The sequence below is a fragment of the Oncorhynchus mykiss genome, chromosome 8 (assembly GCF_013265735.2).
Source record: "Oncorhynchus mykiss isolate Arlee chromosome 8, USDA_OmykA_1.1, whole genome shotgun sequence".
Taxonomy (NCBI): domain Eukaryota; kingdom Metazoa; phylum Chordata; class Actinopteri; order Salmoniformes; family Salmonidae; genus Oncorhynchus; species Oncorhynchus mykiss.
Window position 1 is genome coordinate 67,411,378 of NC_048572.1, and position 23,250 is coordinate 67,434,627.

Consider the following 23,250-nt stretch of genomic DNA (forward strand, 5'->3'; position numbering starts at 1 on the left):
TGACATGTATTCCTTGGCCTGTTTCTTCAAAGCAGAACAATCTGAGCAACCCCCCCACCCCGCCGGCTTCACTCCCTCCGACTCCTCCACCTGTAAACCGACAGAAGATGATCAACGGCTTTGCCACTACAGAGGAGCTAGCCAGCAAAGCTGCTGCAATGGGTGAGCACTGGGGAGGGTTCAGAGGTCACAGGTGACCAGGGGTTATTGGTAGATTAGTTCCAGCTTGCTGAATCTCTGAAGCTGTTTTTTTTTACCTCAAAATAATGTATCAAGGCCTCCCGGGTGGCGCACTGGTTAAGGGCGCTGTACTGCAGCGCCAGCTGTGCCATCAGAGTCCCTGGGTTCGCGCCCAGGCTCTGTCGTAACCGGCCGCGACCGGGAGGTCCGTGGGGCGACGCACAATTGGCCTAGCGTCGTCCGGGTTAGAGAGGACTTGGTCGGTAGGGATGTCCTTGTCTCATCGCGCACCAGCGACTCCTGTGGCGGGCCGGGCGCAGTGCGCGCTAACCAAGGTTGCCAGGTGCACGGTGTAGCTTCCGGGTTGGATGCGCGCTGTGTTAAGAAGCAGTGCGGCTGGTCGGGTTGTGTATCGGGTTGACGCATGACTTTCAACCTTCGTCTCTCCCGAGCCCGTACGGGAGTTGTAGCGATGAGACAAGATAGTAGCTACTACAACAATTGGATACCACGAAATTGGGGAGAAAAAGGGGTAAAAAAATTAAATTAAAATAAAAAATAAAAAAATAAAATTAAAATAATGTATCATACACAGCATTCTGAAATGTGTTGAGAAGGTTATGCTGTTTTGAAAGTTCATAACCCTTCCCCAACCCCTATTGAGAAAATGGCCATGAAAGTTTTTGCAACAATTTCCAACTGTAGTCATGCTGTTAGGACCAATCTTAATGTCTCATTCATATGTTCCTCTTCTATGTAGTGTCCAAAAATCTGGTCTCCAAGCCGCTCCACGTCCCATTCAGGACCGAGGAGGACCTGCTGGCCCGAGCCATTGCTCAGGGACCTAAAACTGTGGACGTGCCAGCCTCCCTTCCCACGCCCCCTCACAACAACCAGGAGGAACTCAGGTAAGTAAGGCCTCTGCTCCCCATAACAGGGCAATTAGGAGTATGGTTGCAAATTACAGTAATTTCCCCCAAATTCCCAGGTTTTCCAGAAATCCTGCCCTCAAGATTCCCGGAATCAATAGGGAATTAGCAGAAAATCTGCAATCCTCCTACCAGGGTTTCTGTAAAATCTGGTAATTTCAGCAAAATTACCAGAATTTTGCAATCCTAATTAGGAGGGATGTCTTTGGTTATGCTTTACATCTTAAAGATGCCGTATTACTTTCTAAACCTGTCATTGTGATTACAGTGTATTCTGTAAATACTTGGCCGCACAATCATTTTCCCTACTGGGACAAAGATTCATTTGAATTGCACTTCATAGGCAGTGCAGTGGACACTTTGTATACTAATATTTGTCTAAAAACATGCATTCTCCTTGATCTGGGTACTCGGACGAGGCTGTGACATTTTTGTTGTTGTTTTGGCTGTGTATACAGCACTTTGGATTTGAAATGAGGTTAAAGTGCATATTCCTAGCACGCAATGATGACCTTTTATTTTTATTTCTGTTTTTGAACCTTTATTTAACTAGGCAAGTCAGTTAAGAACAAATTCTTATTTACAATGACAGCCTACCCCAGCCAAACCTTAACCCGGACGATGCTGAGCCAATTGTGTGCCACCCTATGGGACTCCCAATCACGGCCTGTTGTGATACAGCCTGGAATCAAACCAGGGCCTGTAGTGATGCCTCTAGCACTGAGATGCAGTGCCTTAGACCACTGCGCCACTCATCAAGCTTGTGACTCAACAACATTTGTGGATGCATTTGCTGTTTGTTTTGGTTGTGTTTCAGATTATTTTGTAGCCAATAGAAATGAATGGTAAATAATGTGTTGTGAGATTTTGGAGTCACTTTTATTGTAAATAAGAATATAATATGTTTTTAAACACTTATATGAATGTGGATGCTATCATGATTATGGATAGTCCTGAATGAATCTTGAATAATCATGAGTGAGAAAGTTACAGATGCACAAATATCATACCCCCAAGACATGCTAACCTCTCACCATTATAATAACATGGGAGGTTAACATTTTTTTGGGGGGTATGATATTTAAGCCTAATTTATCACTCATTATTCACAATTAATTCAGGATTATCCATAATCATGGTAGCATCCACTGTCCCAATACTTTTGGGGCTCACTGTATATGATTCAAGCTTTCAGACAGACTACACAACAATTTCTACATAATGTTCTTAGCTTTGAGAACTCTGATCGAGACAATTTACAGTTGTGAACGCAATTATATTTGTGTGAAAATAGCCTATTTGTCTAAAAACAGTTATTTTCCTGTATGTACTCAGACTAGGTTGTAGATATACCATACAATCTTTCACAGACTCCAAAACAATCTCAACACAATGTTCTCAGTTTAGGGAAGCCTGGGATATGCAATGTTATTTTTTTGTGAAAAATAGGTTGACCAACATTGTTGTTTTGATACATACTAATGTTATATAATGTTTCTCTCAACCCCCTCCCTCTCTGTCACAGTAACAGGCTTGGACAGGAGCATTGTAAGGACCGGGACACACCAGATAGTTTTGTCCCCTCCTCGTCCCCAGAAAGTGTGGTTGGCGTGGAGATAAGCCGTTACCCAGACCTGTCATTGGTGAAGGAGGAGCCCCTCTCCCCCGTCCTCCCCATGCTCCCCACACCCTGGGGGAAAGGTAAATAAATAAGGTTACACTTTATTTTAACATAATAAACCATTTACAAAAATAGTTAAATACTGCTCACTAGAATAGGGACTGTGAAATTACTTTATGAGAGCGCCAAATTCAAATAAATTACTATAAAAAAATCTAACTTTCATTAAATCACACATGCAAGATAGCAAATTAAAGCTACACTTGTTGTGAATCCAGCCAACATGTCAGATTTCAAAAAGGCTTTTCGGTGAAAGCAAACGATGCTATTATCTGAGTAAGCATCTCCGTAAACAAAAGAGAGAAAAGCATATTTCAACCCTGCAGGCGCGACACAAAATGCAGAAATAAAAATATAATTCATGCCTTTTGACGAGCTTCTTTTGTTGGCACTCAAATATGTCCCATAAACATCACAAATTGTCCTTTTGTTCGATTAATTCCGTCGATATATATCCAAAATGTCCATTTATTTGGAACGTTTGATCCATAAAAACACAGGTTCCAACTTGCGCAACGTGACTACAAAATATCGCAAAAGTTACCTGTAAACTTTGCCAAAACATTTCAAACTACTTTTTTAATACAACTTTAGGTATTTTTTACGTAAATAATCAATAAAATTGAAGACGGGATGATCTGTGTTCAATACAGGAGGAAAACAAACTGTAGCTAGCTTTCTGGTCACGCGCCTCTATCAAACAGTATACTTGAAGTTACCCTCGTTCTGAACAGTGCTACTTCTTCATTACACAAAGGAAAAAACTCAACCAATTTCTAAAGGCTGGGACATCCAGTGGAAGCGGTAGGAACTGCAAGAAGGTCCCTTAGAAATCTGGATTCCCAATGAACACCCATTGAAAAGAGAGTGACCTCAAAAATACATCTGAATGGTTTGTCCTCGGGGTTTCGCCTGCTAAATAAGTTATGTTATACTCACTGACATGATTCAAACAGTTTATAAACTTCAGAGTGTTTTCTATTCAAATTTACTTATAATATGCATATCTTATCTTCTGGGGAGTAGCAGGCAGTTGAATTTGGGCATGCATTTCATCCGGATGTGAAAATACTGACCCCTGTCACCAAGAAGTTAACCAACAATGCAGTTCAAGAAATAGAGTTAAGATAATATATACTAAACAATCTAAACTAAAGAATAACAATAACCAGGCTATATACAGTGGGTACCGAGTCAATGTGTAGGGGTACAGGTTAGTCGAGGTAATTTAGGAGTGACTATAAAGTGACTATGCATAGATAATAAACAATGAATAACATAATTTTGTTTTTTACTTGGAAGGGGGAGGGGGGGTTGTCAATGTACATAGTCCGGGTGGCCATTTGATTAATTGTTCAGCAGTCTTATGCTTTGGGGGTAGAAGCTGTTAAGGAGCCTTTTGGACCTAGTCTTGGCGCTCCGTACCGCTTGCGTGCTTGTAGCAGAGAGAACAGTCTATGACTTGGGTGACTGGAGTCTCTAATTTTTTGGACCTTCCTCTGATGGCAGGAAGCTTGGCCCCAGTGATGTACTGGGCCGTACGCACTACCCTCTGTAGCGCCTTACGGTCAGGATGCTCTCGATGGTGCAGCTGTAGACCTTTGAGGATCTGGGGACCCATGCCAAATCTTTTCAGTCTCCTGAGGGGGAAAAGGCGTTGTCGTGCCCTCTTCTCAACTGTCTTGGTGTGGTTTTCTCCATGATGGTGATGTGGACACCAAGAAACTTCACACTCTCGACCCACTCCACTACCACCCTGTCGATGTGAATGGGGGCGTGTTTGTCCCTCCTTTTCCTGTAGTCCACGATCAGCTCCTTTGTTTTCCTCACGTTGAGGGACAGGTTGTTGTCCTGGGGACCACACTGACAGGTCTCTGACCTCCACCCTATAGGCTGTCTCATCGTTGTCTGTGATCAGACCGACCACTATTGTGTTGTCAGCAAACTTAATGAGTCGTGCTTGGCCACGCAGTCATGGGTGAACAGGGAGTGCAGGAGGGGACTAAGCACGTACCCCTGAGGGGCCCCCATGTTGAGGATCAGCGTGGAAGATGTATTGTTTGCCTACACTTACCACCTGGGGTGGCCTGTCAGGAAGGATCCAGTTGCAGATGGAGGTGTTTAGTCCCAGGGTCCTTAGCTTAGTGATGAGCTTTGTGGGCACTATGGTGTTGAACGCTGAGCAGGTAGTCAATGAACAGCATTCTCACATAGATGTTCATTTTGTCCAGATTGGAAACGGCAGTGTGGAGTGCGATTGAGATTATGTCATCTATGGATCTGTTGGAGTGGTATGCGAATTGGAGTGGGTCTTTGGTTTCCGGGATGATGGTGTTGATGTGAGCCATGACCAGACTTTCAAAGCACTTCATGGCTACCGACGTGAGTGCTACGGAGCGGTAATCATTTAGGCAGGTTATCATCGCTTTCTTGGGCACAGGGACTATGGTGGTCTGCTTGAAACATGTTAGTATTACAGACTCGGTCAAGGAGAGGTTGAAAATGTCAGTGAAGACCCTTGCCAGGTTGTCCGCGCATGCGTGATCACGCTGTCGTCCGGAACAGCTGGTGCTTGTTGCTTGCCTCGAAGCGAGGATAAAAGGCATTTAGCTCATTTGGTAGGCTCGTGTCACTGGGCAGCTCACGGCTGTGTTTCTCTTGGTAGTCCATAATAGTTTGCAAGCCCTGCCACAGACGAGCGTCAGAGCCGGTGTAGTAGGTATTGACGCTTTGCCTGTTTGATAACGGCATTTCTTTTAAGTGTCCGGATTAGTGTCCCGCTCCTTGAATGCGGCAGCTCTAGCCTTTGGCTCGGTGCGGATGTTGCCTGTAAATCCTTGGCTTCTGGTTGGAATATGGTCACTTTGGGGATGACGTCTTCGATGCACTTTTGGATTGATGCCGGTGGCTCCTCAATGCCATTGGATGAATCCCGGAACATATTCTAGTCCGTGATAGCAAAACTGTCCTGTAGCGCAGCTTCCACGTCGTCTGACCACTTCCGTATTGAGCAAGTCACTGATACTTCCTACTTTAGTTTTTGCTTGTAAGCAGGAATCAGGAGGATACAATTATGGTCAGATTTGCCAAATGGAGGGCGAGGGAGAGCTTTGAATGCATCTCTGTGTGTGGAGTAAAGGTGGTCTAGAGTTGTTTTCCCTCTAGTTGCACATGTGACATGCTAGTAGAAATGAGGTAAAACGGATTTAAGTTTGCGTACATTAAAGTCCTCGGCCACTAGTGGCGCCGCTTCTGAATTAGCGTTTTCTTGTTTGCTTATGGCCTTATACAGCTCGTTGAGTGCGTCTTAGTGCCAGCGTCGGTTTGTGGTGGTAAATAGACGGCTACGGAAAAATATAGATCGGAATTCTCTTGGTAGAAAGTATGGTCTACAGCTTATCATTAGGTACTCTACCACAGGTGAGCAATACTTCAAGACTTCCTTAATATTAGACATTGCGCACCAGCTGTTATCGACAGATAGACACACACACCCACCGCTCGTCTTACCAGATGTAGCTGTTCTGTCCTGCCGATGCACGGAAAACCCAGCCTACTGTATATTATCCGTGTCGTCGTTCAGCCACGACTCGGTGAAACATAAGATATTACAGTTTTTAATGTCCAGTTGGTAGGATAGTCTTGAACGGAGATCATCCAGTTTATTCACCAGTGATTGCTTGTTAGCCAATAGAACGGATGGTCGAGGCGGGATACCCCCTATATTTCCGTCTATTCTTCCCGCAAATGACAGGGATTTGGGCCTGGTCTCAGAGAAGCAGTATATCCTTCGCGTCTGTTACGCACGCCTCTATGAAGAGGGAACGCAACTCCCTGCTACAACTAAACTCTCCGTGAAGTGAAAAACGTATGGACCGTAGGTGCGAGTAAGGATGACAACAGGCACAATGTGGTACCGTTTACAAGGACTTTATTCCTTTACACGGTAATATGGGGAAAAGGGGCTGGACGGAACCAAAGCAAAGAAAGTAAATCTCAAAGCCCCCCCTCTCCTATCTTACCTGCCTACCCACTACTTACCTAATTTAGCACCACCTGGTGCCCTAACCAAAATACAGGGGGTGGTCCGCCCAGGTCTTACCTAGTGTGCCTAGACAGTGAATATACTACGGGTATATGTATGCCCGCGGGCCTCTTGCCTAAACACTCCCAAAGTGCCTTCCCCTTCCCCCCTGGGAACAAATGAAATAGAATATTAAACAATTTCACAAACAAACTAAGAAACAAAGTACATCAAATAAGCTCTACCTGAGCAACAAACTCACAGAACATACCAACTCTCAGCAATGAACTCCCAGCAAAATCAACCTCTAGCAAAATCTCTCTATCACAATCAATCACTCTGCAATGACCTCGCAACAAAAACTCTATCACAAACAATCGCTCTGCAATGACCTCAGCAAAAATCTCAAGTAATCCCTACCTCCAAAATCTCTCTCTCCTGAACAGAACACTGGCTTTTATATAGCTTCAGAATGAATGTAACTGGAGACAGCTGTGTCTTGACGAGGGGGTGGGGTCAGCTCTCCAATTAGCCCTGGAGTTGACCAATCAGCTGCTTGAGGGATTTCAGGAAGCCATTTCCTGAAATAAAACACATGCAAATACACAAACTACAACACATAAACTGGGGAACGTAACAGCGTCGGACTCATTAAAGAAAAATATTTGTCCAGTTTGAGGTGGGTAATTGCTGTTCTGATATCCAGAAGCTCTTTTCGGTCATAGGAGATGGTAGCAGCAACATTATGTACAAAATAAGTTACAAACAATGCGAATAAACACACAAAATAGCACAGTTGGTTTGGAGCCCGTAAAACGGCACCCATCCCCTCCGGGCCATTATGGCAAACTGTAAATGGGTTATAAATGTGGGAGTAATGATTAATAAATGGTTTACTACGGACCGTTAAAATAAGATGTTATCATGAATTTACCTCTCAAGGGTAAGTGGGACGCTAGCGTCCCATCTGGCCTACATCCAGTGAGATTGCAGAGCGCCAAATTCAAATACAGAAATACTCATTATTTGAGAACATAGCCCAGTTGACAAATCATTACAAACAGTAACCAGCCAAGCAGAAGAGTTACAAAACTCAGAAATAGAGATATAATTAATCCTTTACCTTTGATGATGTTCATATGGTTGCACTCAGAAGACATTAATTTATTGAATAAATGTTCCTTTTGTTCGATAAAGTCTCTTTATATCCAAAAACCTCAGTTTTGTTTGCGCGTTTTCTTCAGTAATCCACAGGCTCAAACGCAGTCAAAACAGGCAGAAGAAAAAATCCAAATTGTATCCGTAAAGTTCAGAGAAACATGTCAAACGATGTTTATATCCAATCCTCAGGTTGTTTTTAGCCTAAATGATCTATAATATTTCAACCGGACAATAACGTCGTCAATATAAAAGGGTAACAAGAAATGCACTCTCTCGGGATTGCGCATGAAAAAGCTCTGTGACACGTCAGGGTCCACTCATTCAGACTGGTCTTACTCCCTCATTTATAAGAATACAAGCCTGAAACCATCTCTAAAGACTGTTGACATCTAGTGGAAGGCATAGGAACTGCAAATTGAGTCCTAAGTCAATGGATTCTGTAATGGCATTGAATAGAAAACTACAAAACCAACAAAAAAAACTACTTCCTGAATGGATTTTTCTCAGGGTTTCGCCTGCCAAATCAGTTCTGTTATACTCACAGACACGATTTTAACAGTTTGGGAAACTTTAGAGTGTTTTCTATCCAAATCTACCAGTTATATGCATATCATATCCTCTGGGCCCGAGTAGCAGGCCGTTTAATTTGGGCATGTTTTTCATCCAAAATTCCAAATGTTGCCCCCTACCCTAGAGAAGTTAATATGAATATACACAGCCTTGGTCATTTGTTTAAACTGGTAATACATTATCAACTGTAAACAGAGATGTGCCTTTCTCACTACTATCGGCACATCAACATCAATCAAATGATATTTATAAAGCCCTTTTACACCAACACTGTCACAAACTGCTTTACAATATCAATGGAAGCAGTAAGTATTAATGAATCCTCCTTTAAAAAAATATTCCTAATGTCTCTGTTGCTCTTCCTGTAGGATCAGAGGTTAGGCTGAAGACTGAGCTCAAGACTGAGCCCTATGGGATGTTCTTTGGCTCCCATTTTGGCCCGCCGTCTAACGACACTAAACCAGGCCTGGTGTCTGTAGCCATCACCCTGAGACCAGCGGCTGCTGAGGTGAGTATTTCTGTTCTTTTGGCTTCACTTCCCCCTGCTTTCATAGAAGATCAGCAGGGAGGAAATGGTCTAGGTCCTTTTTTAATGTTTGTTGGTTATTGTTGGTAGCTTATTCCCCTTTTTCCCATAAACATTTCACCTCAGTCATTTCACTACTGGTCGAATATGTAACGATGAAAACATCACCAGGCTTAATTGTAGGAGTTGAAGCCAATTCTTTGCTCTCTCTGTACTGTGCATGTGCCAGTGGCTTGATTGGCAATATCTACAACATACATTTTAATATTGTGTTTTTCTTCTCAGAACATCACAGGTGTGGTAGCTGCCATCTCAGAACTGCTGTGTGTGAAGATCCCCAGCAGCTATGAGGTGAGCAGCACCCCGGGCCCAGACAGGGGGCCCCTGGCCATGCTCAGCGGCCTGAGGGTGGGCCCCCAAGGAGGCCTGGTGCACCGGCCGGGGGCCCCCATGATGTATCCGGGCCGTGCTGGTGCTGGAGACATGGGGGGCCCTCACGGAGCCCCAGGCCAGCTCATCAGGCCTGGGGGAGGAGGACCACAACAGAGGATGATGATGCAACAGCAGCAGGGACATCCACAGCAGCACATCCGCTTCCATCCCGATGGACCAGGTGAGAGACTGGGCTACATCCCTACACCTTATCGCCCCCTTATGTCGAAATACAGACATAACAGGGGAGGTGTTTCTGCTCTTGTGTGCTTGTCTTGAAATGAGACACTGCTGAAATTCATGTCCATCCAAACCTGTTTGTTTGTTAGTTTTCCAACTTACTTTTCTGAAATTAATCATGTCTGTCTTCAAGCACGACACCACAGTACCTTTTAGAAATGTGCATGGCAACAGAATATATATAATATATATTTACCTTTATTTAACCAGGAAAAGCCCATTGAGACAGTCGATTTTGCAAGGGAGACCTGGCCAAGAAGGCAGCAGCAATCAATACGACATCAGATTTAAAACATGCACAACAATATAATTCGGCCTACAAGAAACATTTACAATCCTCGTCATTGTTTCCCCCCTCGTTGTCCATTTTCATAATTAGCCCCTTTTAACAATGTTTACAAATGGTCTGTTTCTTCGGCCAGCGAATCATTATCCTTCTGTCAGGGGTCTAAAGGCTGTGTGTGTCTGGCCCACCAGGTAATGATTGGGATACGTATTGATCACACAGCGATACACACAACTAATGAAACTGAGTATTCCTCCTTCCTGTGCCCGACCTCACTCGTACACACACACACCTGCTTATCGCTGCTGTCAAAGTGTCAGACCACAGGCCTAATGAATGTGGTCAGTTAACTTGGACCCATAGACCACAAACAGCCAGATAAATGATTAAGTGGACACCTCATCAGTGGGGTAAAGATATAGGATATTCCTCTCAATTATCTAGTGTTAATTGTCATGGGGTCTTATAACAAGGAGTTTTTTTTATCTTTAAACCGATTTCCTGTTGTTCTAAGACAATTGCATCATGGCCAGCTATGGTCCTCGCAAAACTAGAACCCAAAAAATACCGTGATCTTCACTAAATCTAATCCATAGAAGGGTCCTTAGAAGGAAGGATTGTTGACATATATTTGACATTTGGATCTTAAAGCATAATTGAGAAGTAGTGAATAGTTAGAATATTTGTGACACAATATTTAATCTGTACGTGCTACAAAACAAAAGTTGGTGTCATATGAAGCTTTGCCGCTTTCTCTGTGACATGAGTAGTATTTTGATGCCATTAGCACATTTCTTACATACATTTATGAATATTGAAAAATATAAACATTTTGAAAATGTACCATTTTTGATTTGGCTAATTTGTCAATATATTGTTGAACATAATATACTCTACGGACATATTGAAGTTCCAGGGTGGGACAAGAACTGCCTTTAAAACGTTGTAAAAATCAGGCATTTGAAATGGTTATTTGGTCCAAAACAAGACTGCAGCAGAGCTCCACTCATTTATTTGAAGTAATAAACCTAGCAGCAGTACTGCACTGGCCTGTTATGCATCTACCATAGTTGGAGGAGCTGTGTCACAGAGAGCTGTCTGTGTGTTTCAGGTCCAGCTGCAGTCAGAGGCCCTCATCAGAAGACCCCCGGCAGCCCAGGCTCCAAGCCCCAGTGGTGCTGCCACTGTAAGGTGGTGGTGCTGGGAAATGGAGTCCGCAAGTCCATCAAAGACCTTCCAGTACACAAACAGGTAACGTACCGCCAGAGCTTTCATGTAGTCAATTACTACATGTTTATCAGGCTGAACTCAAAAATTACAAAGACTGTTATCTATAGGTCAACACTTAGCGATACGTTGATATTTTGATCTTGCGGCCCATGTTAGACAGTCGTGTCTATATCTATCTATTAGTCCACATGTTCTGTCAATACAGATTGATCAATTACCTTGTTGTGATGTTGCCCAACCAAGCCATGATCTAAATGGGTTTATTTACTATCTTCTTGGCCAACCAACCAACCCAGTAAAAGCCCTTCTCTCAATCAGTCAGTCAGCCGTGGATTACAGTTTTTAGTCTGTTTCTCCAGGGGGCAGGAGAGTACAGACGGGTCATGACCAGAGGCTCAGACCTCACTTCATATGATGGATTAATCCACATTATGCCTTTGGGGGTGCACACACACACAGACACACACACACACACAGACACACACATACTTCCGTACATGTCCGTACACACACGTACTATAGAGCCTCTAATTATGCTAATCCCCCCCATTGGAGTGAAATCCATATCGGTGCAATTAGTGGTTTAAGCGGTAGCATGCCCTCCAACTGAAGTCTGGGGAGTTCACAAATGGTTAAACCCTGATTCATTTGAATATTGGAGCTGTTTGATTATTGAATAAACCCTTTTAGCATTGATGAAGGTTTCTGAATGGGCATCGATTTGGCCTTTGATATCTCATTGAGCTCCCTCGCTACATCTCCTAACATGCCTGGCTTCCCTCCTCTTCTTCAGGAACAAGAAGGATTGTTGCGTTCTGAGGGGAACTTGGTCTTCTGCAGCCACAGCTGCTTCCTCCTCTACTCTGCTTCCTCCTCCTCCTCCTCTTCCTCCTCGTCGCAGGCCAGAACCACAACAGACTCCAAGGTTTGTCCTACTAAGAATGTCCTACCAATACCTACCAATTCAAATACAGTGGGGCAAAAAAGTATTTAGTCAGCCACCAATTGTGCAAGTTCTCCCACTTAAAAAGATGAGAGAGGCCTGGAATTTTCATCATAGGTACACTTCAACTATGACAGACAAAAGGAGAAAAACAAATCCAGAAAATCACATTGTAGGATTTGTAATGAATTTATTTGCAAATTATGGTGGAAAATAAGTATTTGGTCAATAACAAAAGTTTATCTCAATACTTTGTCATTGCCAACAAAGGGTATATAACAGAGGTCAAACGTTTTCTGTAAGTCTTCACAAGGTTTTCACACACACTTGCTGGTATTTTGGCCCATTCCTCCATGCAGATCTCCTCTAGAGCAGTGATGTTTTGGGGCTGTTGCTGGGTAACACAGACTTTCAACTCCCTCCAAAAATGTTCTATGGGGTTGAGATCTGGAGACTGGCTAGGCCACTCCAGGACCTTGAAATGCTTCTTACGAAGCCACTCCTTCGTTGCCCGGGCAGTGTGTTTGGGATCATTGTCATGCTGAAAGACCCAGCCATGTTTCATCTTCAATGCCCTTGCTGATGGAATGAGGTTTTCACTCAAAATCTCACGATACATGGCCCCATTCATTCTTTCCTTTACACGGATCAGTCGTCCTGGTCCCTTTGCAGAAAAACAGCCCCAAAGCATGATGTTTCCACCCCCATGCTTCACAGTAGGTATGGTGTTCTTTGGATACAACTCAGCATTCTTTGTCCTCCAAACACGACGAGTTGTGTTTTTACCAAAAAGTTATATTTTGGTTTCATCTGACCATATGACATTCTCCCAATCTTCTTCTGGATCATCCAAATGCTCTCTAGCAAACTTCAGACGGGCCTGGACATGTACTGGCTTAAGCAGGGGGACACGTCTGGCACTGCAGGATTTGAGTCCCTGGCGGCGTAGTGTGTTACTGATGGTAGGCTTTGATGATGAAAATTACAGGCCTCTCTCCTCTTTTTAAGTGGGAGAACTTGCACAATTGGTGGCTGACTAAGTACTTTTTTGTCCCACTGTACATGAGGCACTTTGGTGTGCACAAGAATCAAAGGCATGTAAAGGTGTTGAAGATTGCATAATATGTCAAGTCAAAGCTGTGTTGAATCCTTTTCGTGCCTCTTCAAAGCTGTGCCTAGAATGAATGAATGAATTGAAATGTGCAGGTCATCATTACATTATTGTCTTCTGCAGGACACGGTAGCCCTCCTGTCTCCAGACTCGGACCAGAAAGTGAGCCTGTCGAAAGCCCTCCACCAGTACAGCAACAACATGTCCTCTCTGGATGTCCACTGTCTGGCCCAGCTCCAGCTCAAGCAGTCCCCTCCCTCCACCCCACCCATCCCCTTCCCCCCAGCCAGTGACACCCCAAAGACCCCTAAGACAGAGGCCAAGTCAGACACCATCAAAGTGACGGTGAAGCTGAAGGCGCGGGGCCCCAGGGCTCAACAGGAGGGCTGGCACCAGGGGAAGAGACACAAGGGTCTCCATTGGAGGAAGTGGACAGTGCAGGTGGTGGTGCCCAGAGGAAGCTCCCAGCTCCCTGATGAGGACCAGATAGATGAGCTGCTGAGGAAGCTGGGAGCGTCTCTCCGCCCCGGGGCCAGTCTCAGGGACCAGCGCCGCTGCTGCTTCTGTCACCAGCTGGGGGACGGAGTCACCGATGGCCCTGCCCGACTCCTCAGCCTGGACCTGGACGTGTGGGTGCACCTCAACTGTGCCCTCTGGTCCACCGAGGTAGGTAGCCCAGAGGATAGAGAGGTGGACTGCTGGTTTCAGATCATTACTACCATCCACTACAATCATGCCCCTTCTTTTATTAAAGTTCTATTGTGTTGTATATCTATTATTAACGTTGTATTGTTGTATAGGTGTATGAGACGCAGTCAGGCGCTCTGATCAATGTAGAGCTGGCGCTGAGGCGGGGTTCGGCGGTCCGCTGTGCCTTCTGCCAGCAGATGGGCGCCACCAGCGGCTGCCACCGCCTGCGCTGCACCAACATCTACCACTTCACCTGCGCCTTGCAGGCACACTGCATCTTCTTCAAGGACAAGACCATGCTGTGCCACGCCCACCGACCCAGAGGCTCCACCCACGGTGGCTCTGGCCACGTCCTGGAGCACGAGCTGCGCTGCTTCGCTGTGTTCCGCCGTGTCTACATCCAGAGGGACGAGGTGAGGCAGATGGCCAACGCCGTACAGCAGCCCGAGCTGGGCTACACCTTCAGAGTGGGCAGCCTGGTGCTCTATGCCGTGGGTCAGATCACCCCGTCCCAGATGGCCGCCTTCCACTCGGCCACAGCCATCTTCCCCGTGGGCTACGAGGCCTGCCGCATCTACTGGAGCATGCGCCATGGCAACCGTCGCTGCCGCTACCTGTGCTCCGTAGAGGAGAGGGAGGAGCAGCCGGAGTTCAGCATCCGCGTCATTGAGCAGGGATACAAGGACCTGGTCCTCACTGACTCCACCGCCAAAGGTGGGCTGGGATGGATTTGTCTTAGGCCAGGCTTTAGATTAGGCTTGTCTAGTGAAGGTGGGCTAGCTAGATTGGTTTTATGACATGCTTAGTTAGCCTTGTTTTGGCTGTAGCCTCTGCCGTTTATGTATCTGGGTTAGCTTAGACTAGGCTTGTTTCTAGTTCATTTTCCCTTTCAGATTCTCTTTTACGACAATAAATGTGTTCTGTAGGAGTCCCTATAATATATAATCTATGACCCTGCTGTTTCCTGTCTGTCCATCAGGAGTGTGGGATAAGGTCCTGGTTCCGGTGGCTGACAGGAGAACTGAAATAGGAACTTTGAAACTCTTCCCTGTCTATCTGAAAGGAGAGGACCTGTTTGGGCTCACCGTGTCTGCAGTTACCAAGATCACTGAATCGGTTTGTATCTGTTTTTAGTTATATTAAAACAATTTAGATTTAGATTAAATGATCAATGTTGAAATGGCGCTATAGGTGTCTGTAGCTGCCTATTTAGGTAAACGACTCTTAAAATACCCACACCATACTGTATTGTAGACACTGAAGTGAGGAGTGTTCCAGTCTCATTTCCCTATGCTGTTGGTTGTGTTCCAGCTCCCAGGGATAGAGGCCTGTGACAAGTATACCTTCCGTTACGGCCGTAACCCTCTGATGGAGCTGCCCCTGATCTTTAACCCCTCCGGCAGTGCCCGGGCCATGCCCAAAACCAGCTCCCCATCCACCGCCGTTGTCATTAGGTATTGTGGAATTTCCACAACAATTTAATCTGTGGATTGAATGTACTTTGGTTTAGCACAAGTTATCTTTCTATAACAATATGTAGGCTTTGTTTTGTACTGTTTTGTTAATTGTACTGTACCCTCCTCTACACACACACACACACACACACACACACTCTCTTAGGCCCCAGCCGGTATCCAGCACCACCAATACCTCCTCCAGGTGTCAGAACACAGCCCAGGGGGAGGGAGGTGTACCCCACACCAAGCCTCCCATGGTGCACCACAGGTCATCGCAGTACCGCTGGATGAAAAGTGAGTGGAGGGCCAACGTCTACCTCGCTGCCTCCAAGATCCAGGTGGGTCTACTGGACATGATCTTCTATGTTCAGCTCTGTAGCATTCCCCTTCTAAAGTAGCAGAGTGAATATGACACTGAAGTATGACAGCACGAGAGTAAGGGGACTTACTGTTGGACGTGGACAAACTTTCTGGTTGCTGTGTCCACAGGGCCTGGGTCTATATGCATCCAGGGACATAGAGAAACACACCATGGTGATCGAGTACAACGGAACCGTCCTCCGCAACGAGGTGGCCATCAGGAAGCAAAGGACTTACAAGTCTCAGGTAAAAAAAAACGTTTTAAAATTATTATTTTTTACTCAAGGCTGTACTAATTACTGTGTTGTGGAGAGGGAAGGCTGAATAATACATGTTTGCTATATTATCTCGTGATGATTCCAGTTGGTCTAAGTGGTTACTTTTTCCCTACAGAATCGTGCCGTGTTCATGTTCCGCATCGACAGTGAACATGTCGTTGATTCCAGTCAGACAGGGGGTCTAGCAAGGTAAGCATATTCTTTACATAAGTCAACGGAAGTAGCCTTACTGCAGGCCGGAACAGCTAATAGGAGCAGGAGGCAGCTTGAAGTACACCCCCCTGGACAGGACGCTAGTCTATCATATAGGGCCTTGTTGCATTGTTTACATAGTCACATTCCATCTGATTCACATTCTAATCTTACCTGATTTATTTGTCGCTCAATGTCAGGATGGTGGTGCAGTACTTCATTTACAGGGCTCCGTATGTAGCCTCGAGTCTGATTACACAGAATGCAAAATGAACCTCTCATTCAAAAATGTCATAAAACATTGTGTCATTATGTGCAATGCTACGTGTTTGTTTTCTTATACAGGTACATCAACCACTCTTGTACCCCAAACTGTGTCGCTGAGGTGGTAACCTTCGAAAGAGGTTATAAAATCATCATCACCTCCAACCGCAGAATCGAGAAAGGAGAGGAGGTGGGTTATTTTTCATTCCAATTGAAAATCTCTACATATGCTATGAATGCCGTTTTCATTGTCATCACGGTTTTCTTTTCATTATTTTCCAGCTTTGTTTCGACTACCAGTATGACTGTGTGGACGGCCAACACAAGATCGCCTGTCACTGTGGAACAGCAGACTGCAGGAAATGGATCAACTGAGAAAAACCTCAAATGACAACAACAAACATAAATGCATTCCTTGCCATATTATGCAGATGCCCTGATCTCTGTGTAGAAAGAGAGAGGTGCTTCAGACTTTGTTAGAACGAGCAGAAGGCCTGAGTAAACCCTAAGAGTGACGCGTGAATGGATTCCCATGTTTGGAAGCATAGACTGAAGATGGACAGAAGGAAAGGGTGTGGAAAGAAGAGCGCAGGAAGAAACAACAGCACATAGACATGTGATTCGTGCCATATTACGCGAGAGGATGGGTTTTGATGGAAGGACTGTCAATGAGTGCAGCGTCTGTGTATTAGTGAGATGATATACAGTAGGGCACAGATGAGAATCCACCAGCGAATGAGGCGAGCGCACTGTGCAGGGCGTGGACCCTATTGGTTGTTAAGGGCAGGCCCTTTTGTTTAAAACTTTAAATGTAAAACCATTTGACTAAATGTAGACATCACTGAATGGGGAATGTACAGCAATGACTACCGCGAAGGGAATATTAACTTGCACTAAAAAAAAATTAAAAAGACACACGTACACACAAACTTTAAGATACTTGATTCCATGAGTCAGTTTTATCATAGGTTTCTGTCATGTGATTTGAGTGAAATTCGAGAGGACGTTTTGTATTTATTATTGAATGAATGAATTTTTTTCTCAAAATGATGAGACAGTAAAAAGAAGGTTAAACTGATATTGTTTTCTGAAGATTGAAGAAATTCTGTTACTTGTGTACAAATGTATATAAAGAAAAATATAGGAATAACTGACCAAATACTACCTTAACCTTCTTGATGTTTGGGTGTTTTTTAATTATTATTTTATTTTTTGTCATTGCAGTTTATTTAAGAAGGATGTCATAATATCAGTTTCAGAGTATATATTATGATTATTCTGTACAGAATTTGTAAAATAACCACAATAATTCACAAAGTATTTTTGTTGTATTAAAAGTATGGTATTGTAGCTTAGTGTTTTTGTGATTTACACGTACTTTGACCACTCAAAAAGAAATATTTTTGGTGACTGAGTGTGGAAATGAGTTATTGGTTAATGAATAAAAAATGGTAAAGACATCATTCTGACATCTTTGCTGTTAATCAGGTTTGATTTTATAGAGCTGTGAAAAGGTTTTAAACCACCCAAACACAATTTTAACTTCTTTTTAACCCAAATATGTGTAGGAATATAACCTTGTTTTTTCTGTTTTTTTTTACATAGAAATGGTGTACAGACGTCGTATGACATTGCTTACTGCTTCAGGCGTTTGAAATTAAAGTGTACTGAAAAAATAAAATAATGTTTCTTGCAGAGGAAAAGGTCGGGACATTTGGTGGTGCTACATTTTGAAAAGAGATGACATTCTACTTAATCAGAAATGTATGTGATATTGACACATCACAAGCCACATACAGTAGTTAGATGTTTTGCGAGCACAATTTCAACTCGACTGTAAAATATTGGAGACAGTCTTAGAACTTGTAATGTATATGGCATGGTATTTTTTTAACTTTCCGAAGACTCAATTGTATATATTTTCTCAATGAATGGTTGTAACAAAATTGTTTCTTGGATATTTTTCTTCTCTTGTATAAAATGACATCGTCCTACCAGTGTGTTTGTGCTACATTTTTCTTGGTCCTGTAGTCTCAAAATGTTTTTAAAAATGCATTTAGAACTGTACAGAGAAATATGAGGGTTGGAGTTTGGAATTGAATTTAGAAGCATTTACAAAATAAACTATTTTACATCTTAATTATTTTGTTTGTGCCTTCAGAAATCGCACACATCTGCCTGACCCATAGGAAGGACCCCCTTGGAATAGACTAGGCTAGAGTATTGTAAGACACCCACTGGCCAAATATGGCAACTACAGCTCCACCACTTTCATCAACATACACATTTTGTTAATATTACATTCATAATTATTATTTAACAACTGAAGACATCGGTTAAAAAATATAATCTATAAAAGTATGGCCTGTCATTTATTAGGTCCATGTTTAAATGTATAAACGAACTGAAACGAGAGCTGTTGGAGAGAGCAAAAACGTAATCGAGGGCAAAAAATGCATTCTATCAATAAGGGGGGACTCATGCATCATCTATTCTACGTACATGCAACAGATGGACTGACGGAGAAAGAATGGCAGCAAAATATCTGCCTTGAGATCTGCCTTGCTGTTCAAAGAATAGCAGCAAAATATCCAACTGGAGGCTACTTGTTTTGCTCACGTTAACGCACACACTGCATGTAAGAAAGAAAGAACGTGTGTATGTGTTCCATTTCAATCATTGTCCCGTTTCCTATTCCTTTCTGAGTTTGGAGATCTGAAATGGTCAGCCAGTGAAAGTCGTCGTCGTCGTCCCCCACCCCTAACATATCCCTTTGAATAAAATGTGTTGCTGTGCTCTGCTTTATTAATCAATGTTTATATTTGTGGAGGAAATGGAAAAGGTCGGAGTTAGGATCTAGGGAAGGAGTCAAGGAAATAGGAACCAATAATGAAGCCATGCTTTACTGACATATGTTAGTGAAAAGCAGCGCGCTCAGTCTTCTTGATGTGAACACACCCCTTGTCTGTAATGCGTCGGTAGGCTATACTTCCTGGTAAATTAACTAGTTTCTTCTAAAGAACGTTGACTTACAACTTCGTTTTCAGATAAAGACGTATGGTATAATATCACGCAATTTACTCAAACTCGTTAAAAACAAAGAAAACAGGGTAATTCGTCTGAAAATGGGAAGCACCGTGATGGAGTCCAACAAGAAGGATATGAAAACCTCGAAGAAAAAGAGAACACTACGCCTAAATATGCCAGTAAGTTCGTAAATTATAGTCTGTTGTTTGACACCTACAGGTGTTTGTTGACGTGGCATTGTGGAAAGAGTAGCTTGTGTGTGTGTGATTATCGCAGTGAACTGCATGATCTGTGTTTGTAATGTTGCAAAAAATGTAACTTTCAAGTATGTTCGTGTGTCCGCATTGTTACATCAATCACCCGGGCATCTTTTCCAATTCACAGCGTCTAGACCTCACAGTTGAGGTCATGTTTTTATATATGTATATGTATGTATGTGTTTTTTGTAATGACATCATAATCAAAAACAATATTGTTCCGGTTGCCTTTTTTGACAGATTATTTTCACAAACCTGAACTTTTTTTTTTTTAATCTTTTTTTTAAACCTTTTTATTTACCTTTACTCGACAAGTCAGTTAAGAACACATTCTTATTTTCAATGACGGCCTAGGAACTGTGGGTTAACTGCCTGTTCAGGGGCAGAACAACACATTTTTACCTTGTCATCTCAGGGATTCGATCTTGCAACCTTTCGGTTACTAGTCCAAACGCTCAACCACTAGGCTACCTGCCGCCCCAGCATCAAGTCTTCAAAACATGGACTCAACATCAGCCATTCGCTTGATTTTGGGGGTGAAATGTTCATGTCTATTCACATCTAAATTTCAATGCAATATGCCATCATAATTTTCATCATCAATACCACAATCAACATATGATGCATTGAAATCATGTCAAAGACCTGAAGCCCATCCCATACTCAGACTTAAAACTCATCCTGTACTGGTCTAGTTACACAATCCAAATACCACTGAGGTCTAATCAGGGCTTGATTCATTCCTTAAATGCACCAGCATTGTTATTCCGTTACTGTTATTCAGTTATTGTTATAATCAGTTACTGTTTAGAACAATTATTTCCAATCTAGTTGGCTTATGGGCAATAAGTTATTTGATGTTTTTGTGTGAGAATAAAGAGGAAGCTGGGGAAACAGCTGGAAACACACTGCTCTGGTCTACTCTAAACCACTGAGTCATGATGCATTGTGTCCCTGCACTGTAACTAGGGGCAACAAAGAAGCTAGAGAGAAAGTCCTGATTTTATTGGATTTCAGAGTATTATTCTGGTTTCCCCTTGCATCATGTCCTCTCTGCTCAAATGAACCAAGTCACTGATCGCATTGGCATCATATCAGCGTGTTTAACCTGAAACAATGGTGAGCAGTGAGCACTGTGTACAGTCTTGTTAAACCAGGCTAGCATCATTATGGGTTTTCTTTGTTTCCCTAGACAATATCTGATATATTTATACTATGTGCATTATCTAAGCTTGCATTTTCTATATTAAGAAAATGCCCCAACATCTGCAGAGCAAATGGGCCCTAAGTTATTTGAATGACAGTGAATTATTACTGTCGGTGCTGACTGCTGTTACATTCATGTTGCTGCACCTCATTGGTCTTCTTTGGATGGCATCCAATAGATCCCTCCCAGGAGTAATGCATGGATTAAAAATGCCTCTAGATGTGTAGACACATCTGCTTTTCCACGCAACCACATTTGTTTATTGCTATGAATTATTGCCTTTTCTCCTTTTTAAACATGATTGACTTGCAGAACTTGAAAGTTATACAGTAGGTCTATACGGAAAGCTAGGGTAAATGTATTTCCTGGTAATGCCATGCCCCAGTAGTGGTTTAACACGTTTCTCCTCTTTCAGAAGTTAACATGTCTCGCCGGAAGCAGATTGCACCTAAAGCCGGAAATTACATTTTGGTCCAGTCAATCACTCTCTGGATGTAACATCGATAGTCCATTTTTCTTGTCAAAATTGGCTAAAAGCCTTCTCTGTCTGCAGGACGTAAGTGCTTTCGCCTTCCCCATACTGGACGGCAAGTCTGGAGGCTCGGGCAAGGATGGCTATCCAAATGTAAATGGTATTTTCTTCATACTCGTGGTTACACACAATTAAGTTGTTCTTGACCGACAGCATTGCGCTTCTCACCTTTACCCTTAATTTTAAAGGCCCAGTGTGGTCCAAAACATGAGGTTCCTGTGCTTTATATATATTTCCACACTATGATGTTGGAATAATACTGTGAAATTGTGAAATTATCATAATGCCCCTTTAGTGTAAGATTTGTTTGAAATTTCAGCCTGTTTTGGTGGGATGGAGTTCTGGCCTGCCTGTTGACATCAGCAGATGGTAAATTAGTCAATAGACCAATTAAGAAAGAGTTCTAAACCTCTCTGCCAACAACATAGTTTTCCCCTCCATTCAGAACACTTCCAAACAGTGATCAAATTCTTGCTTGAGAAATTGCTCTTTGTTTTTCTTTCTTCAGTTTGTTTTCAATTAATCACAGTAAGGTGTTTAGTTGTTACCCAGAAATTATTTGATATTGAAATAAAAACTGCTGCACTGGACTCTATTGAATGGTTTTAAGTTATCTGAGCACTGTGTTTGGACACAGGCAGTGTGATAGACATTGTTCTGGAGCCCTCTGATGGTACTTCTAGTTGGGTGGGTAGACTTCTGATGTCCTGTGGAAATGGATGTCACGATGTCACATGACAGTGGACGAAGTGATCTCTCTGGACTTAATGAAGGTTGCTCTGCCCAGTAGCAGGAGCTCAGCATTCTACTGAGACATGGGTGTTTTAAAATAGTAGAAAGCGTGCTAAGTTTCAAAGACTGGTTATCAGCAATGTAGGGCTATCCCGGCTAATTAAAATCTTGGTCTCCTGAAAGTCGTTTTTTTTCCCGACCAATCTATTGCTCAAAATGTTTAAATGGATTTTCTCCATATATGGACACCCTATGTTTTAATAAAATCTATGCATTGAGCTTGTCTGATCCTTTAAGCTTACAGTTTGATTCCTCGAGGGCACCAGAGATCTAGATAATCGGAAGAAAAAAACTTAACCTGAACCAACTATTCTCTTAACGCTCCTACTGGCTTTTGCAGATTCTGCCATTACTCTCCTGAAGTTGCCGGTAATAGGCTACACGAGGAGTCTGCAACCTTTCTCATGTGGAATGCCAATTTATTTTAATTTCTACCGATCTGTGTGCCAGTTAAGGTTTTAATAAGCACATCTTCGTGAAACCGTTTCATTAAATTTACAATAACGTCTTCATATCTCAATCATTGTCATGTGGTTAATCACATCTCTATCCAGCACCTCAAATGTTCTACTGCTTGAGCTCCTATTCCACTTATAGAATATTAGCTCAAAAGTATTGTGGAGCTCCTGCACCTAAATATAAACAGTACCTTCACCCAAAATGAGTACCAGAACCTATTTCGGTTCAGGTCAAGCACTGATAAGAAGCCTATTTTATGACGTTTCCACTGGATCAGAGCTTGACATTTTTAACTTTCATGCTGAGTGGTTATCGAAAGGGAGACGGCTGGAAAGATTTTTCAAATACTTTGAACTATTGTAATTCTCAATGGATGTAAAAACAGACTTTGTTTGCTTGCTGTTTCAGGTGAAGAAATATAA

At 43.0% G+C, this 23,250-nt stretch overlaps 2 protein-coding genes across 12 annotated transcripts in view; both read left to right on the forward strand.

Annotated features, from left to right (window-relative positions):
• LOC110530401 (histone-lysine N-methyltransferase 2C) overlaps nucleotides 1-18,694 on the forward strand; it is a 139,395-nt gene extending 120,701 nt beyond the window's left edge. For 5 of the 6 annotated variants that reach the window (XM_036986029.1, XM_036986031.1, XM_036986032.1 and 2 more), the window contains 16 exons: nucleotides 33-162; nucleotides 941-1,088; nucleotides 2,635-2,810; nucleotides 8,914-9,053; nucleotides 9,357-9,684; nucleotides 11,141-11,280; nucleotides 12,053-12,184; nucleotides 13,437-13,979; nucleotides 14,114-14,717; nucleotides 14,983-15,119; nucleotides 15,315-15,457; nucleotides 15,624-15,798; nucleotides 15,950-16,066; nucleotides 16,214-16,287; nucleotides 16,636-16,744; nucleotides 16,837-18,694. In XM_036986029.1, the coding sequence (XP_036841924.1) occupies nucleotides 33-162; nucleotides 941-1,088; nucleotides 2,635-2,810; nucleotides 8,914-9,053; nucleotides 9,357-9,684; nucleotides 11,141-11,280; nucleotides 12,053-12,184; nucleotides 13,437-13,979; nucleotides 14,114-14,717; nucleotides 14,983-15,119; nucleotides 15,315-15,457; nucleotides 15,624-15,798; nucleotides 15,950-16,066; nucleotides 16,214-16,287; nucleotides 16,636-16,744; nucleotides 16,837-16,929 (3,189 nt within the window). In that variant the 3' untranslated portion in view covers nucleotides 16,930-18,694. The remainder of the gene's footprint in view (nucleotides 1-32; nucleotides 163-940; nucleotides 1,089-2,634; nucleotides 2,811-8,913; nucleotides 9,054-9,356; nucleotides 9,685-11,140; nucleotides 11,281-12,052; nucleotides 12,185-13,436; nucleotides 13,980-14,113; nucleotides 14,718-14,982; nucleotides 15,120-15,314; nucleotides 15,458-15,623; nucleotides 15,799-15,949; nucleotides 16,067-16,213; nucleotides 16,288-16,635; nucleotides 16,745-16,836) is intronic. The other variant, XM_036986030.1, reaches the window with a different exon arrangement.
• A 781-nt stretch (nucleotides 18,695-19,475) lies between these two features.
• The window catches only part of LOC110530403 (5'-AMP-activated protein kinase subunit gamma-2), a 43,450-nt gene continuing 39,675 nt past the window's right edge, over nucleotides 19,476-23,250 (forward strand). For 4 of the 6 annotated variants that reach the window (XR_002474524.2, XR_005052936.1, XR_002474523.2 and 1 more), the window contains exons 1-2: nucleotides 19,476-19,760; nucleotides 21,599-21,670. Coding sequence is in view for 3 of the 6 variants with exons in the window: in XM_021613421.2 (XP_021469096.2) it covers nucleotides 19,680-19,760; nucleotides 21,599-21,670 (153 nt within the window). In the remaining 3 variants the exon portion in view is untranslated. Of the gene's footprint in view, nucleotides 19,761-21,598; nucleotides 21,678-23,250 lie in introns of all 6 variants that reach the window. The other 2 variants (XM_021613425.2, XM_021613424.2) reach the window with 2 other exon arrangements.